The sequence below is a fragment of the Giraffa tippelskirchi genome, chromosome 7 (assembly GCF_054371585.1).
Source record: "Giraffa tippelskirchi isolate mGirTip1 chromosome 7, T2T-mGirTip1v1.2.pri, whole genome shotgun sequence".
Lineage (NCBI taxonomy): Eukaryota > Metazoa > Chordata > Mammalia > Artiodactyla > Giraffidae > Giraffa > Giraffa tippelskirchi.
Genome location: NC_137281.1, coordinates 23,612,247 through 23,628,742, shown reverse-complemented (window position 1 = coordinate 23,628,742; position 16,496 = coordinate 23,612,247). Strand labels below are relative to the sequence as shown.

Sequence of the window (16,496 nt, the reverse complement as noted above, 5' to 3'; positions counted from 1 at the left end):
ATTGCCCTGCAATGAGAACCTCGATTTTTTTTGCTCTTGAGCTAATCATGGTCAGCCATTCATTAGTCAGTACACCTCTTAACCAGATTCCCCTACATGGCCCATAACACTCTTCATGCAGATAGAGAAAATGAGAGGGCTGTGATCCTGCTCAGTTGGAACAGATAGAGGCACCCCTGTAGCCTAGAGGGCACATCTACATCTTTGGCCATTGTGTCAGCTTTAGGCTGCCTCTGAATTTGTAGTGAAGGAACACCTCCATGTATTTTTTTTTTTTTTTTTTTTTGCATGAACTCCTGTTAATCCAGATCTCTTTCATTCCCTGTTGGTTTTACTGCTTGCTTGAACTTAAATACAAGGCTTCCTATTTCTCCTTTCAAAATTTCATCTTGTTTGTTTCAACCTGTTGTTCCAACTTACTGATACTAAAAAAAAAAAAAAAGTCTTGATTCCACCATTTAGCATATTAGTCCCCTCAAATGATGTATGTGCTTGGTCTCGTCCACTCCTAAAGTTGTCTATTTAAGTGAAGGGAACCAGGGATAAGGCAGGACTTTAAGGCATGTCTCTATACACATTGACCTTTGAGTGGGTACTTTAGGTAATGACATCCTCCAGCTGTAAGAGCAGGCAGACTTTATTATCTGAAAGACATTTTGCTCCCCTAGATACACAGAAATGATAAACTTTGGGATATGTTATTAAAATCAAAAAGTACCCTCTACTGCGTTTCTCAGATCGTTGAGTCTAAGTGAAGCTATTTTTCAGTTTATTTTATGTGAATTTTCTTACTGAACCTACAGCTAATTGCTGATTCCTCAGGACCTTTCCTCCCCCAGATGCTATTCAACAACTGTCAACTCTCTTCTAAAACTGAGGAACTTGCAGTATGTAGTCTATAACACATCCTTTTAAATCTAATATATATACTTATCCAAAATGATGATACACATCTTCTTCCCCTTTCTCTTGTTTTATATTACTTCTGAGTGCTTTTTCGCCATTTAACATTATATTTATTTGTTTGCAGTCTTTCCCCACAAGAATGTAAGCTGATTCCTGTTGTTGATTCTCTAGCATCTGATACATAATAAAGTAAAGTCGCTCAGTCATGTCCGACTGTTTGCAACCCCATGGACTGTAGCCTACCAGGCTCCTCTGTCCATGGGATTTTCCAGGCAAGAGTACTGGAGTGGGTTGCCATTTCCTTCTCCAGGGGATCTTCCCGACCCAGGGATCAAACCTGGGTCTCCAGCATTGCAGACAGACGCTTTACCGTCTGAGCCACCCGGGAAGCCGACACATTATAGGTGTACAGTAAATGCTGAGTTAATGGATGAATACATTTTTGATCTATATTTTCTGGAATTGCCTTTTTTTTTTTTTCCTTGAAAGAAGTCAAGATAATGGGCCTTTTATCCCTTCTTTCCTGTGTGAAGATATCCAAGTAAGAGAGTCCATTTTGAACTCTCCTCTCCTCTATCACTCCCAAGTTAAAAAAAAAAGAGGGAGGGATGTGTCTATGAACTGGTAGTGTTCCTCTACATAGTCATCCTGATAGCCCATGATCTTAGAACAGACCCTGGTACCTAAAGATTGAATGCGACTGTCAGATGTTCTGAAGTTCTCTTCGAGAAACAGACATTAAAGTAAAACAGAGAAGATGGGACTTCACCGGTGGTCCAGTGGTTAAGCTTTGCACTCCCAATGCAAGGGGTACAGGTTGGATCCCTGGATGGGGAAGTAAGATTACAAATGCCACATGGTGGGGCAAAAAAAAAAAAAAAGAGAGAAATAACTTAAAAAAAGATAAGAAAACATAGTAGAATGGCTAAGAACACAGGTTCTACAGCCAGATTATGGTTTTGTCATTTAGGCTTTAGTTTGTTATTTGACAAACATTATGTCATTTGTCATTTAGGTCAAGCAACCTCAGTTTTCCCAGCCTCAAAGTGGGGCTAAAAATAGCACCCATCTTACGGAATGTTATAAGCATCCAGGTGGTGTTGGACCCACAGGCCTTAGCATGATGCCATACTCAAGAAGTGATGGCTTCCTTCAGATGGTTTTCATTTTTAAAAAGCTTTGGGAAAAAAAGGTGCAGAGGAAGACATGAAGTTGCCTGTAACCTCATCCCCTAGCAATTACCTCTGTAAAATTTTTTGACATAAATCTCACGTTATTTCCACATGCAGAACCTATATAGGCTTTGTTCACTCAGCATCCTGTGTGATCATTTCCCCACCCACTCCTGTAAATAGTTTCCTTTAAAAGTGATATTTTATAATATCCAATGGAATGCTATGCACTGTAATTTAGAAAATACCTTGTTTCTCCAGATTATTGCCATCTTTTTTTTTTTTTTTTTCTGTTACAAACATTGTGATGAATAATCTTCTATCTCTGTGCGTTATCTTGGATTGTTTCCTGGAATGGGGGAATTGCTGAGTCAAAGGGCATGTGCATTTTTGAGGTTTTTAACACCCACTGCCAAATCACCTTCAGGAAGGTGGTACTCACTGAAGTCCCCTCCAGCAGAGCAGAAAACCCCCAGGAGCCTGCCCATTCACTTCTCTCTGGTGATGCTGCGTGGGTTATTCACGGAGGCAACAGTTTCTCCCATCTCTACTCGATTTGTTTTTCTTTTCTTCCCCCCTTTGTTTCCTTTCTTGGTTTTCTGCCAAACAGCCTCTTGTGAAAGGACCGCCTAATTAACCCTGTGCTAATTAACAATTTAAAATTACACAGTGCGACTGTTGGTGTTTAATTCTCCAGGAGCTGGAGCAACAGCAGAGCCCCCTCCCCTTCCTCATAACTGCACCCCCTGTAACTTCACCAGCTTCCCCGTAACTGCTGCATGGAGCCCTGGCCTGTCTCCTTAAGGGAGAGTGATAAAGCTGTCACATCACGTCTTCTCAGTTGAAAGAGGGAGATGGATGACTTTGTTAATGGGGGGCCCTGGGATAACAGGGTGGAGTCTTACCATTTTTTAACCGTCTTTGAAAAATAAAGACTGAGACTGGCAAAGATGCAGGGGTTTTACAGGTAGGTGCGAGGAAACTGTAACCTGTGAGAGGAGCAAGAATGGAGGAGGGGTTCCTGATGAAAATGTTAGAACTTTTCTCCACAAGAGGACTTCTCAAATGGCAGAGGAAGGCGCTCAGCAGAGAGAGGGTGTGAGTGCTAGGTCACTCCTGTATCTTCCCTTTAACTCCCTTACTGAAGAGATGCACTCTGTTGAAATCAAACTGAATTCTTAAAACCACCACCACCAAAGGAAAAAAAAAACAAAACCCATGCTGAGTCCAACACTGGTGGTCTTAGGTTTAAAGGGGATTCAAGGGTTCAACTGGCTGGAGAGGAGCAGGTGGCCAGAAGGGGTGCAAGTTTGTGGTGTGTGAGCCAGCCCCAGCCATCCTGAAGGATGGGGAAGGGGTGCAGAGCCGGGGTCGGGGGCTGCCTGTAAGAGCACGGGGACCCGCTGGGTTCTCGGGCTGCCCTCTGTAACTGAAGATCATTGATTTTACGGGAAACCATGTTTACAGACAGAGTGCTGATCGACCTCGAGTTGACTTCTGCCTCCTTAAGTAAGAACTACCTTTTTCTTATTGACTGGCTGATAAACAGAGTGAAAGGAACTACTGGCCGGGTGGGAGAGTGGGAGAGGGCCTGAGGTCCTGGGGCCCAACGGTGGGGCAGCGTTAAGCGATTCCTGCATCTCTGTGCTCTGGTCCCCCCATCCCTGCACCTCCCAGGGACTGGTGAGTGAGCCCAAGACTGACCCTGCCTGGTTACCTGGCAGCACAGGCTCCAAGCACAGAGGAGCAGCGATTTGTCCTAAAGCAGTGTCTCACTCAAGCTTTAGTAATGCACAGCCCCTGGGGACAGTATTAAAAATGCAGATTCTGATCTGGGGTAGGGCTGAGAGCCTGCATTTCTCACAGGCTCCCTGGCGAAGACAGGCTCTTTGGCCCTGAACCACACTTGGCTTAGCAAGGTGGCAAGAGCCGCCTGCTTACCCTGGCCAGCAGGCACTGACAGGAAGCCCAGAGCAGGTGCTTGGGATCCCGAGCGGGCTCCTTCTTTCCCACCAGCATCTCAGTGGGCTGTTGCCCCCTTGCAAATGAGGGGTCCCCTACGTGTGCCCCCTCATGGGGCAAGTGTCACCACCGCAGGGTATCTGTCTTTGCCCACAAGGCCATCTTTTCTTGACACTTTTTGCTGAGGAATAGAAAACAAAGTTGGGTGACTTTTTAAAAGTCTCGGTCCCTTAACCAGACGATTTATGGAGGAGGAGGAGGAAGAAGAGAGCAGAGCAAGAAAAGCCCACCAATTAATTGGTAAACGCTTTGCAGGTTTCTCAGCCCAGTCCAGGCTGGAGAAGAGATTGGCTTTACTGTCAATACACAAGTCCCTGGTGAAGCATCAAAGCTGTTCTCCTTTATCAATCGTGGCCTCCCCTTCCCGCATGTTCCTGTAACTTACCAAGCATTTATGACATTGATTTTACAATCGGGCTGTTAACCCTCCCGCCCCTTCAGGCCTGCCAACCTTTTTGGCCCAAGCTGTCAATCAGATGTCATCCAGCCAATCACATGCATCCTTAGGGAAGAGCCACCCTGGATTCTCACCTATATCCCAACTGAGCCTTGTGAGGATGTCTCATCGCATTTGCTGTTTGGTTTAGTATAGTTGTCTTTGTTTAAAATCAATATATCTTTTCTAAGGCACACGAAACTTTGTTGTAATGGAATTTGAGGTTATAAGCTGAGAGCTGGTGTGTGTGCACGCGCGTGCTTGTGTGTTACAAACAAAACATGACACGTTCTTCCAAAAAGTTGTTTCTCCTGAAACTTCTGGTAAACCTGCTTTCCCCATCTTTTCCCGAGAGGGAGCTATTGGCTCACTCTGCAGTCAAGAATCAAGCAATGAAAAAAAAGAATGGGAAGATGGAGGCGGGGGTTGGGGGGAACAAACCTAGCCAAAACCTTCATCCACTGTGTGTGAATGAGATAGTAGGTGGAGAAGCAGCCAAGTGTTCTCCAGGAAGGAGGCGTGGCGGGGAGGGTGGCCTGGGATTCACAGCGAGCACTCTGAAAACCTTGCGAGGCGCTGAGTCGCCTGTAGGAGTGGGGCCAGACGGAAGAAACGCTCCTCTGATGTTGTTGCCACAGGAGCAGAGCAGAGGCAAGCGATCTAGTGTCTCCCTCCCCAGGGACGTGAGGTCTCAGAGGGCAGATTGAGCTCAGTGGCACTTTGGAGTCGGAAACAGGAAAAGCCCCAGGGCTGAAGGACAGCTGCTTGGGTAACGACTAATAAGTAAGAGGCAGGTGTGGAACTGGGGCTGGCAGAGCCCAGCTGCCATCTCGGCTCGCTGTGAGATCCTTGACAGCAGAACCCACCCAGACGGTGGTGAATGCGCTCCATCCAGGCAGGGCGAGATCCTCCCTGCTGGCAGTGAACTCAGCCCACTGAGAATCTGGGTGGATCTTCCTAGAAACATCACGCTCATGTTTTGCACCTCCGTATTTTGAGTCTGAAGCTAGCTGAGGCACAAGCAAGGGTGTTCTGTGGGTTGTGGGGAGGAGATGGGAATTCGGAACACCACCTTTCTCAGTGTCCCAGTGGCATTGGAGTCAGTTTTAGATCTAGGGCCTCAGTTTTACTGCTTGTAAAATGAGACGGTGTTTTCAAGACCAGGGCAGGGTGAATGCAGCCAGGGGCCTAAATTAGGGGGCTTCACAGAGCTTGCCCAGGCCTGTACACTTGCCCTTGACCCCTGCAGCCCTCAAACACTTCTCCGTGAATTTCTCAAACTAAAAATGTGGTCAGTAAGAGCAAGGGCAGAACTTCGCTTCTAAATCAAATGGCATGTCCCCACTCAGGTTCATCATCCTTCCTCTAGGGCTGCAAAGTCATCGTCCTCCTGTCTGTCTATCTTCTGTCCCAGGTGTTCCCCTGGCCCACAGACAGTGTGGGTGACAGGGGTGGCTTTGTGTTGCCATCTGTATGTGGTGGGGCCACTGTTCTGTGTCCCGGCAAGTTGATAACAGTCCTCCTCCTGCCCCCTGCCTGATCGCCGGGCCCTGACTCTTTAACGTTGCGCTTGCAAAGAACTCAAATTCAAACTGGTCTCCAGGGGTGCAGCAGCTGACAGTCTTGAAGACAGAAAGGGCTTCTCCTGACGCCCCTTTCCCCGACAACCCCCCCCTCCTGTGACACCCAGGGGCACCACCCGCCCACTGAGCCTGGACAGGGTGGGCGACGGCCCGGGGTCCCGCTGCCCTGCCGTCTCTGTTGTGGGTGTGGAAGACAGAAGCCTGCCAGGGCAGAGTGCTCTGTGCAGGACCTTAGCCTCGGCCCTCCTAACCTCTTTCCTTTCTCTCTCTCTTCCCCCCTCTCTCCCTCCTCTCTCCCTTGCCTCCGCCCTTCAGGTCCGATCCGTACTGGGTGCAATGAAAGCTCCACGCAGGCCTTACCATGGAAGGCTGTGACTCGCCCGTCGTCTCGGGGAAGGACAATGGGTGCGGTATCCCTCAGCACCAGCAATGGACTGAACTCAACAGCACCCACCTCCCCGACAAACCCAGTAGCATGGAGCAGCCCACAAGCGAGAGCCTCGGGCCTCTGGACGGCCTGAGGGCCCCCTTCAATGAGCGCCTCGCGGAGAGCACCGCCCCGGCCGGGCCCACCTTGGAGCCCGCCACCGGCAAGGAGGTCAGCTGCAACGAGTGCTCGGCCTCCTTCGCCAGCCTCCAGACCTACATGGAGCACCACTGTCCCGGCGCCCGCCCCCCGCCGCCGCCGCCGCCCCCGCCCCTGAGAGAGGAGAGCGGGAGCGACAGCAGCGAGGAGGGGGACGAGGAGAGCGACGTGGAGAACCTGGCCGGGGAGATCGTGTTCCAGCCGGATGGCTCGGCGTACATCGTCGAGAGTCTGAGCCAGCTGACCCAGGGCGGGGGCGTGGGCGGCGGCGGGCCTCTCCCGTCGCTCTTCCTGAACTCTCTCCCCTCCGCCGCCGTCGCCGCCTCCGCCTCGGGGGGCAAGCAAGGGGACCCTTCCTGTGCGGCACCCGTCTACCCCCAGATCATCAACACTTTCCACATAGCCTCATCCTTCGGGAAGTGGTTTGAGGGCCCAGACCAGGCTTTCCCGAATACCTCAGCCCTGGCGGGGCTCAGCCCCGTCCTGCACAGCTTCCGCGTATTCGACGTGCGACACAAAAGCAACAAGGATTACCTAAACAGCGACGGCTCTGCCAAAAGCTCCTGCGTATCCAAAGATGCTCCCAACAACGTGGACCTGTCCAAATTCGATGGCTTCGTGCTCTACGGCAAGAGGAAACCCATCCTGATGTGTTTCCTGTGCAAGCTCTCCTTCGGGTACGTCCGCTCGTTTGTGACCCACGCGGTGCACGACCATCGAATGACCCTGAGTGAAGACGAGCGGAAGATTCTTAGCAATAAGAACATCTCCGCCATCATCCAAGGGATCGGCAAAGACAAGGAACCCCTTGTAAGTTTTCTGGAACCAAAAAACAAAAACTTTCAACTCCCTTTAGTTTCCACCGCTAACCTCATAGGCCCCGGACACAGTTTTTATGGGAAATTCAGTGGCATTCGAATGGAAGAGGAGGAGGCTCTCCCCGCCGGCCCCACCGCCGGCCCCGAGCAGCCCCAGGCGGGTCTCCTGACCCCCAGCACCCTCCTGAACCTTGGCGGGCTAACCAGCTCCGTCCTGAAGACCCCCATTACCTCAGTCCCCCTAGGGCCTCTGGCCTCCAGTCCTACCAAATCCTCAGAGGGCAAGGACTCTGGGGCAGCAGACGGAGAGAAGCAAGAAGTGGGTGATCCGGACTGCTTCTCGGAGAAGGCGGAGCCCGCCGAGGAGGAGGCGGAGGAGGAGGAGGAGGAAGAGGAGGCAGAGGAAGAGGAGGAGGAGGAGGAAGATGAGGAGGAAGAAGAGGAGGATGAGGGCTGCAAAGGACTCTTTCCAAGCGAGCTGGACGACGAGCTGGAGGACAGGCCCCCGGAGGAGTCTGGGGCCGCGGCAGGTAGTAGCAGCAAAAAGGACCTTGCTCTCTCAAACCAAAGCATTTCTAACTCCCCCTTAATGCCTAATGTGCTCCAGACCCTGTCGAGGGGCGCAGCTTCTACTAGTTCTAATTCCGCTTCTTCCTTTGTTGTCTTTGATGGTGCGAACAGGAGGAATCGTTTAAGCTTTAACAGTGAGGGCGTCAGGGCCAACGTGGCAGAGGGCGGCAGGAGGCTGGACTTTGCTGATGAAAGTGCCAATAAAGACAATGCCACAGCACCAGAACCAAATGAAAGCACAGAGGGGGATGAGGGGGGCTTCGTCCCCCATCACCAGCACGCTGGCTCCCTCTGCGAGCTCGGGGTGGGGGAGTGCCCCTCGGGGAGCGGCGTGGAGTGCCCCAAATGTGACACGGTCCTGGGCTCCTCCCGCTCGCTGGGCGGCCACATGACCATGATGCATTCTCGCAACTCGTGCAAGACACTCAAGTGCCCCAAGTGCAACTGGCACTACAAGTACCAGCAGACGCTGGAGGCGCACATGAAGGAGAAACACCCGGAGCCGGGGGGCTCCTGCGTCTACTGCAAGAGCGGGCAGCCCCACCCCCGGCTGGCACGAGGTGAGAGCTACACGTGCGGTTACAAGCCTTTCCGCTGCGAGGTGTGTAACTACTCCACAACGACCAAAGGCAACCTCAGTATCCATATGCAGTCCGACAAGCATCTCAACAACATGCAGAACCTGCAGAACGGCGGGGGGGAGCAGGTGTTCAGCCACACGGCCGGGGCCGCGGCGGCCGCGGCTGCAGCGGCCGCTGCCGCGGCCAACATGGGCAGTTCCTGCGGGGCCCCCTCGCCCACCAAACCAAAAACCAAGCCCACCTGGCGGTGTGAGGTGTGCGACTACGAGACCAACGTGGCCCGGAACCTGCGCATCCACATGACGAGCGAGAAGCACATGCATAATATGATGCTGCTGCAGCAGAACATGACCCAGATGCAACACAGCCGCCACCTGGGCTTGGGTGGCCTGCCCTCGCCCGCCGAGGCCGAGCTCTACCAGTACTACCTGGCCCAGAACGTCAACCTGCCCAACCTGAAGGTGGACAGCACGGCCCCGGACTCCCCGTTCGTGGTGAGCGGATTCCAGCTGGACCCCGCCGGGCCCGTGGCCGCCATGACGCCCGCTCTAGGTGAGGCTGCCCCGTGTGTGTCTGTCCTGACCGATGGGAGTGAAACCGGGGGAGGACGCGTGCGCATGTGCGGGCCAAGGTCCGCGTTGACTGTCAAGTCCCGTGGATTTCGTGAATCTTTACTCTCTTGAGAGTCGTTCTGTGCTCTGCTCGAGCATCCAGTCATCACATCTTTTTTTTTTTTTCTCTAGAATCCCTTGAACTCTTGTGTTGAGCCCTGTGGACAGTGGTTTGGGTTCAACTGAGACACATGTGCCCTCCAGCTCCACGGAAGTATAGTGAAGTTTGAGTGTTTCCTCTAGTATTTGGCTCTGGGTCAACTTTCCTTCCTGTTCCCATCCCCACCCCCCCCCAATCTGTCCCTTTCTCGATTTGAAAAATCGCCACAATTCCCCTCAACTTTTGGGTTCCTTTAAACAATTATTGAGATGTACAGGAAAGTGTCACTGCAGTTTTCAATAGGGACAGTCACCTCTGAAAGAGGATCTGAGAACTGTGGTGTAACTTATTTAAATAAGCCAGGGCTGGTTGTGAGCAGACCAGGAGCCACCCAGATACATCTCCCAAAGTTCTCCAGTGTTGTTACTGGGATCTTGATGCTTTAAAGAGGCAGGTTCTTTTTATTACCTTGCGTGAGTTGCCAGTGATTAGTATAGTTGGAAATTGGTTGACTTGGGGGGCACCGTGAGGAGTGATGTGATAGATGAGTAATGGATAAGTTCTAAAATTGCACATTAAAGAAAGCCTGGTTTTAGTATCAGATCCTGGTTAACGGAGCCTTTGTTGCCATGGAGTACATGGCTTCATGTTGGAAGACTGTCTTACCCGTTGGCTTCATTGAGCCAGAATGGGACCAAGAGGACAGGATTTGGAAGCCAAAAGCCACGACTCTTCATGTAAAAAGAACCGTGACCACTTCTAGGGAATAGCTTCTATAGCAAGCAAATGTACAAATCAGTTTCATGAGCACCAGTGTGGTGGTCGGGCCCCGCCTGCCCCAACTACACAAGCCTGGTCTCCGTTTCCTGACCCAGCTAACTTCTTGAGACCAGCAGTGATGTCCTGAATGACACAGGACCCCCTTACTAACATGGGAGTAAGTTGTTCTCGGCCTCAAAGCATGAGCAAGCACCTTTATCCTAGAATGGGTCAGGTTCACACAGAGGGCTAAACCTCCCCAGTGGGCACATCTTTATTTGTGTGGTCTTTCAGTGCTAATTGCTGCTGATGAGTTATATTTCACGGCATTTAATTTGTTTTTCCTGCCATGCATTTAAATTGGAATCCTGGCAACTTTAATCTTGTTCTCCGTTTTGGAACATTGACTCGTTGATCCTTTCTTACCAAGCAGTTTGAAGATGTTTTACCCACTGGTCAATCACAGATGCACAGGGATCAGTCATTCTATTTGTCCCAAGAGTGACCCTTGGGGGTTGCACACCTACAAGTGGCATCAGTACTCAGAAAGACTGTACTGTTTAAAGCCTACGGGGGTTGGGGTTTTCTTCATCTGGAGATTTAGAATCTTGCGGAAGCAGGTCTGGAGTAAATCAAATATAATGTAAGTGGAGCGAAGACACAGAAAATGGATGGGTTCATACTGGGTCAAAGTGAAGACTTTTTAATTACCTTGAAAACCAGTAATTCTGACTGAGGCTTGAATTGAGTGGTAGATAAATAGTTTGCTTTTAGCACCCACTGTCTGTGAGTCTGCGGGACACCGTGCATCATGAGCAGAGGGCACATGCGAAAGATATGAAATGAATCCTTGTGTTGTGCACATACATAGAAGATCCGGACTTTATTTCTCAAAGAGAATAGTGTTCTTCCTTCTAAAGACCTTATCCAGGTAGTCACAGAGGGCCCTTGAATTTCCAGCATCACTGCTTGGCAATCGAGGTGAGTCCCTGAACACCTCCCATGCCTGCCTTAAGCCACGAGTGCTGTTGAGATGAGGGTGAGAGTGACAAATACTTGATGTCAGAAGCTTGCGTGCCTGTGGGAGTGATAGAATGTGTCCACTCGGACCCGTTATTTCAGTCGTAGCACCTCAGCAGAAGGCAACATAGGCAAATAGAAAGAGCATAGCTTTCAGTTCCGTGTGGAGCCCGGCTGATTGGTCCTTAGGCCCGCTAGGAGAAGGCTGTGGGCGTTATTAGGCATTACTGGGCCCTACAGGGGGAAGTAGTGGTTGTGAACTACACTCCTGCTCACAAAGTCAATGTTCTCCTCCTCTCTTTGATGGAACCTCCACTGATCTTGGGGACGCATTCTTTCTAGACACCCTCAAGGAAAAACTCGGAACCATTGGTCTGGTTTGCTTGAATTTGCCTCCATCTGTAGGTGAGATGTTAGGCTTGAGTCCAGATGACCATCCTTCCAGACATCATCCGTTTGGATTATAGTTTAGCACAGCAGGGAGAAATGGGTGGCTCACCAAGGTACCTACGTGTTTCCTGAGTAGCCAGCTGGCCATGGGACATTTGCATCAGGTTTAAGAACTCCTCTGATTCTGGTTTTGATCGTAGGAGGTGTCTTTTAATCCCTGTGTCTCTCTGAGGATGTGCTCAGGACAGAACTCTGGGCCAGGGTGTCAGTCTCCAGCCTTAAAGTTAAATGTGGAGGGAGATGGGGCCCCCTCCTCTCCAAGACCATCCATCCAGCATGACTCAAGAGGAGGCACCGGCTCAGTTCTCAGTGCGCGCTCTCTCCCCCCACCTGACCTGCCTGTGAATTGGGTGAGGTTCCTCCACTTCTTGGGGACTGAATTTGTTCCTTCCAGCCCTGTGGATGTGTGGGAGCCCAAGCACTGTGTGTGGTATAGTTCTCAGAGGGAGTTTTGGTTTGCCCATCACCCCCATTTCACTGCTTCTCTGCTTCTGTCTTGGATTTGCATTTCATTTTAAGAGCTTGGAATGGCAACAGGGACTTATTTCGTTTGCATGTTCCCAGGATTTCTCACGTTCACTCAGGCACCCAGCAAGTGACAGCTGAATTTCTCTTTGGAGCGGTATTGATGTGTTGAGGTTAAATTTTAAAACTGAAGAAGATTTGATGCTTCAGGTGGTTGGCATCAGAAACAAATATATGTTTGCTTCTTGTCTTACCCTCCGGGCAGTTTCTGCTTTCACTGAACAATGAATGTGTTTCGTGGATGCTGCCTGGCCTGCATCCCTATTAAGGGACGGAGCTTTTAGGCTTGCTTTCCCCCGTCTCTTTTTCTCTCTTGTCGTAAGAAGAATGTCATAGCTATGGCTCCTCTCACCAGAGGAGATGGCAAGAGAGAAGACAAGCAGAAAGCTTCCAGAGTCTTCTGTCTCGCGTATGCAAAAGATTTCTGTGGCTTGCTAGACTGTCCGCAGGCTTCAAATCCTGCCACTCTGCTCAGTTGAGGCTGGACTGAGCTCCTCATTCAGAGTACCTCGTACAGCAGAAATAAGAAAAAAAAAATTTTTTTAAATAGTAACATCTTTTCTTTGATTAGCCACTAAGTTGGATTCTAATCAGTCATTAAAATCAAAAACAACCTTCAGCCCAAGCACATGTGAAAGGTCAGGTTTAAATATCATTTGGGGAGTGGCAGGGGCAGACATAGCTCAAGCGTGTGTGTGTTTAGGGGAGAAGCAAAAAATAGAAGCCGACGCTCGGCATTCTGCTCGACTGTAGGCTTCTAGGTAATGGAGGGAAGGCCTCTCTTTCCAAGCCTTTCTCGTGACAGAAATAAGAGCTCACAGTATTAACTTACGCCGGTGAGTGAGAGCCGGCCCTTGGTTTATTATGTAGGGCCATGATGGACTGAAAAAGATCCGGGCTGGAGAGGGAGGAGCAGAACCGTCTCAGACCCCATTTTTCCAGGGCTGTGAGCTGACCTTTGCGTTTCACTGCCCATCTCCACCCAACTTCCAAAACCTGTGACATTTTGGCTGCTCTGTACCCTGGCTGTCGTGGCAGATGTTAGGGCCCCTGTGCGGAGGGCTGGATACCCTCTAGAGGTTCAGCAAGGAGAAGATCGGATCCTTGTCCTAAAGAGGCTGCACCTGTATTGAATGGCTGAGATAATGCCAGAGGGGAGCATGACGTGTCCCAGAGTAGACTTACGTTCCATGCCGTGTGGGGGCTCATGGACAGGAAATGATTTTACTCTTGGGGAGATGTGGGAGGAACCATCACCTCTCTCTGCCAGGCAGGTGTGGTGAGGAATAAGGAGATCATTCTGGAAATCTCAGATTTAGAGCCGCGCTGTCCACTACGGTAGCCACTAACCTAACTGTAAATGAAGTAAAAATAAAATGAAAAATCCAGCTCCCCAGCTCTATCTTAGCCATGTGTCAGGTGTCCCATAGCCACGCGTGACTAGTGACTTTCATGTTGGACTGTCCAGATACCCAAAGTTTCCATCATCACAAAAAGCTCTGCTAGGCAGGGCTGCTGCTTGGCCCAATTCTGATTTGCTGCAAAGGCTTGGTGTCTTAGAACGCAGCTTTGACTCAGTTCGGGGACTGAAGCTTCAGATTCTCTTACGTCCAGTGAGTGACACTTTTATGTCTGTCTTTTCTTGGATCTGAGTGAGGAGCTGAATTCAAACATTCAAGAGATTATATGGTTCCTACCTTCTTCTAGGCATTCTTTTACAAAAGAAAAACAAAACAAAACAACTCAACCTTCTGAAAATTTTGGAAGGTCCATGAGAGAGATCTGACCACGTGAAGCTGATTTTTGTTGTAAATTTTCCCAGTGGATAGCACCTTGTGATGCTTGAAATGTGATCTTTTTTCGCTGAAACCTGGGTCAGGGATGGTGGAGGGTGGGCAGCGCCTCAGGTAGGACCACTGCAAGCCCAGCCTCTGATTCTCTCCCTCCTCTTTCCCCGCAGTGGGTGGTGAAATCCCCCTAGACATGCGGCTCGGGGGTGGGCAGCTGGTGTCGGAGGAGCTGATGAACCTGGGCGAGAGCTTCATCCAGACCAACGACCCGTCGCTCAAGCTCTTCCAGTGCGCTGTCTGCAACAAGTTCACCACGGACACCCTGGACCTGCTGGGGCTGCACATGAATGTGGAGCGCAGCCTCCCGGAGGAGGAGTGGAAGGCAGTGATGGGGGACTCGTACCAGTGCAAGCTCTGCCGCTACAACACCCAGCTCAAGGCCAACTTCCAGCTGCACTGCAAGACGGACAAGCACGTTCAGAAGTACCAGCTGGTGGCCCATATCAAGGAGGGCGGCAAGGCCAACGAGTGGCGGCTCAAGTGCGTGGCCATCGGCAACCCCGTCCACCTCAAGTGCAACGCCTGCGACTATTACACCAACAGCTTGGAGAAGCTGCGGCTGCACACGGTCAACTCCAGGCACGAGGCCAGCCTGAAGCTGTATAAGGTAAGCCCCGAACTGTCTCTGGAAGGAGTGGAGCACATCCCCCGAGTGACCAGAAGCCTGGGGGCAGACGGACACTTTGTGCCATTAACCGGAGGGACTGGCAGCTGGCTGGTGCCCTGGCATTGGGAGGGGAGCTGGTGATACGGTGGAGGGCTTCAGCTGGGAACTGAAGGATGTCTCTGTGGGGTGCCTCATTTGGGGGCCAGGTTGTATTTATAGCAGCCCAATACTATACATTGTTCACTTACCTTCCTTAGAACTGACTTCTTTCCTAACTCACAATTGTCATTTCCCTAGTTCCCCCTTTACCTTTGTGCTCATATGTTTCCCCTGCAGGCTTTCTGTTCTCCTTTTCCATCTGGTTATTCCCCGTTTTTTTAGCCTCTGCTCCCTGAATGCCCCCTGGGGTGCTTTGTTTATTTGTTCATTCATTCATTCATTCATTCATTCAAGAGATACACACTAAACCCCTCCCATACCCCCAGGCCCTGTTCTGAGCCTGCATCCATGCACAAGGCAGACAAAAATTCCCTGCCCTCCAAGAGCATCCATTCTTTTGGGGGGATGGGTGATAGACAAAGTAAATAAATTACATGATAGGCTAGAAGGTGGTGAGTGCTATGGGGAAAAACATAGTCAAGTGAGGGGCCCCTTTATTCTTTTTTCCTGTTTGCCGTGTTCTATGCTTCTGTTCTCTTCCTCACATTTTCATTTTTTTGCTGGGCTTCTCCTGCCTTCCTCCTCCTCCTAAGGCCTCTCTACTTCTCATTCCTTCAATCTCTCCTTCCTCACCCCAGCCCTCCTTTCTCACCCCTCCCTGCCCCCTACCTTCTTCCCCTCAGTCCATAGACGGTAACGAGATGGAGGGGCTCGGATACTGTAAATAGTCCTTCCACTTGCACGGCAGAATTGCTCCAGACGTTTCTATTGATTTTCACTGGACTTAAAGCCTCACCTTTTTCTCTAATCATCCCATAATGGCTTTAGTATGAACAATCAGGTACAAATCGCCATAAATCTGCCCAGCCTCCCTCCATGTCCCTTCCACGCCCTCTCTCTCCGTTTCCCTCCCTCTTATCAGTCTCTCTTCTTTCCATTCACACCGATTCCCACATCTGTGGGCCAGTGAGCACCGGGTTGCCCCTCACCCTGAGCTCCTTGAATCCGCTCTCTGCTTACGGTGATTTTAAACCGAGACTCCCAATAAGGAAGACCCTGATCCAGTCCCCACATCGGCCTCTGCTGAGATTGATAAGTGCGATTCATTTTACAGTCACTCATTCTCAGCTTGTGCAGAGGCCTGTGTTACATGGATGAGAAACCATTTTCGGGAAAGGAGGAGAAAGCAGGCACAAGGTGGTGGGGATAGAATGTTCTGGAATTGACTGCTGACTCAGGCATGAATGGGCTCAAGCGGTGCAGAGGGGAGGGTCTAGACACCAGACAGGCAAGCCCGCCCTGCCCTCCGTGAGCTGGTCCCTCACTGGTTGGCTTCCCTGAGTGCCACCCTCGGAAGGAGAGGCTCCTGGCCATCAGTTTAAATCGGAGATTCTCACTGGCCACAGGGTGGTGCCGGTGTGGTCGCGAGAACCTGATGGAGATACCCATTGGGGAAAAAAAGAGTTTCTAAATGACCCAACTGAGCAAAAATTAGTACGAAGGACTCGGTGCGGCCCTGGAAGGTCCTATGCAGCTTTGAATGTGATCCTTTAGAGGTGGCATGAAGCTGGCCTCTTCCATCTGAGGAGAAGCTTTGCCTTTTAGGTTATAAAATGCGTGGGGTGGTCATTAACCGTCCACACTATGGCTTCCAGTAAGAGCAGCCTTGGCTTTGCTTCATTCTAAAGGGCCTGGAACTTGGGGGATTCGCTGACTACTCCACTTGCTGATCCCCACTCCT

The 16,496-nt window shown here is 50.6% G+C and overlaps 1 protein-coding gene across 1 annotated transcript in view; it reads left to right on the top strand.

Moving 5' to 3' along the window:
• The window catches only part of ZFHX3 (zinc finger homeobox 3), a 296,214-nt gene that overhangs the window by 70,351 nt on the left and 209,367 nt on the right, over positions 1-16,496 (top strand). The window contains exons 2-3 of the mRNA XM_081512565.1: positions 6,435-9,226; positions 14,100-14,596. Of these exons, the coding sequence (XP_081368691.1) occupies positions 6,481-9,226; positions 14,100-14,596 (3,243 nt within the window). The 5' untranslated portion in view covers positions 6,435-6,480. The remainder of the gene's footprint in view (positions 1-6,434; positions 9,227-14,099; positions 14,597-16,496) is intronic.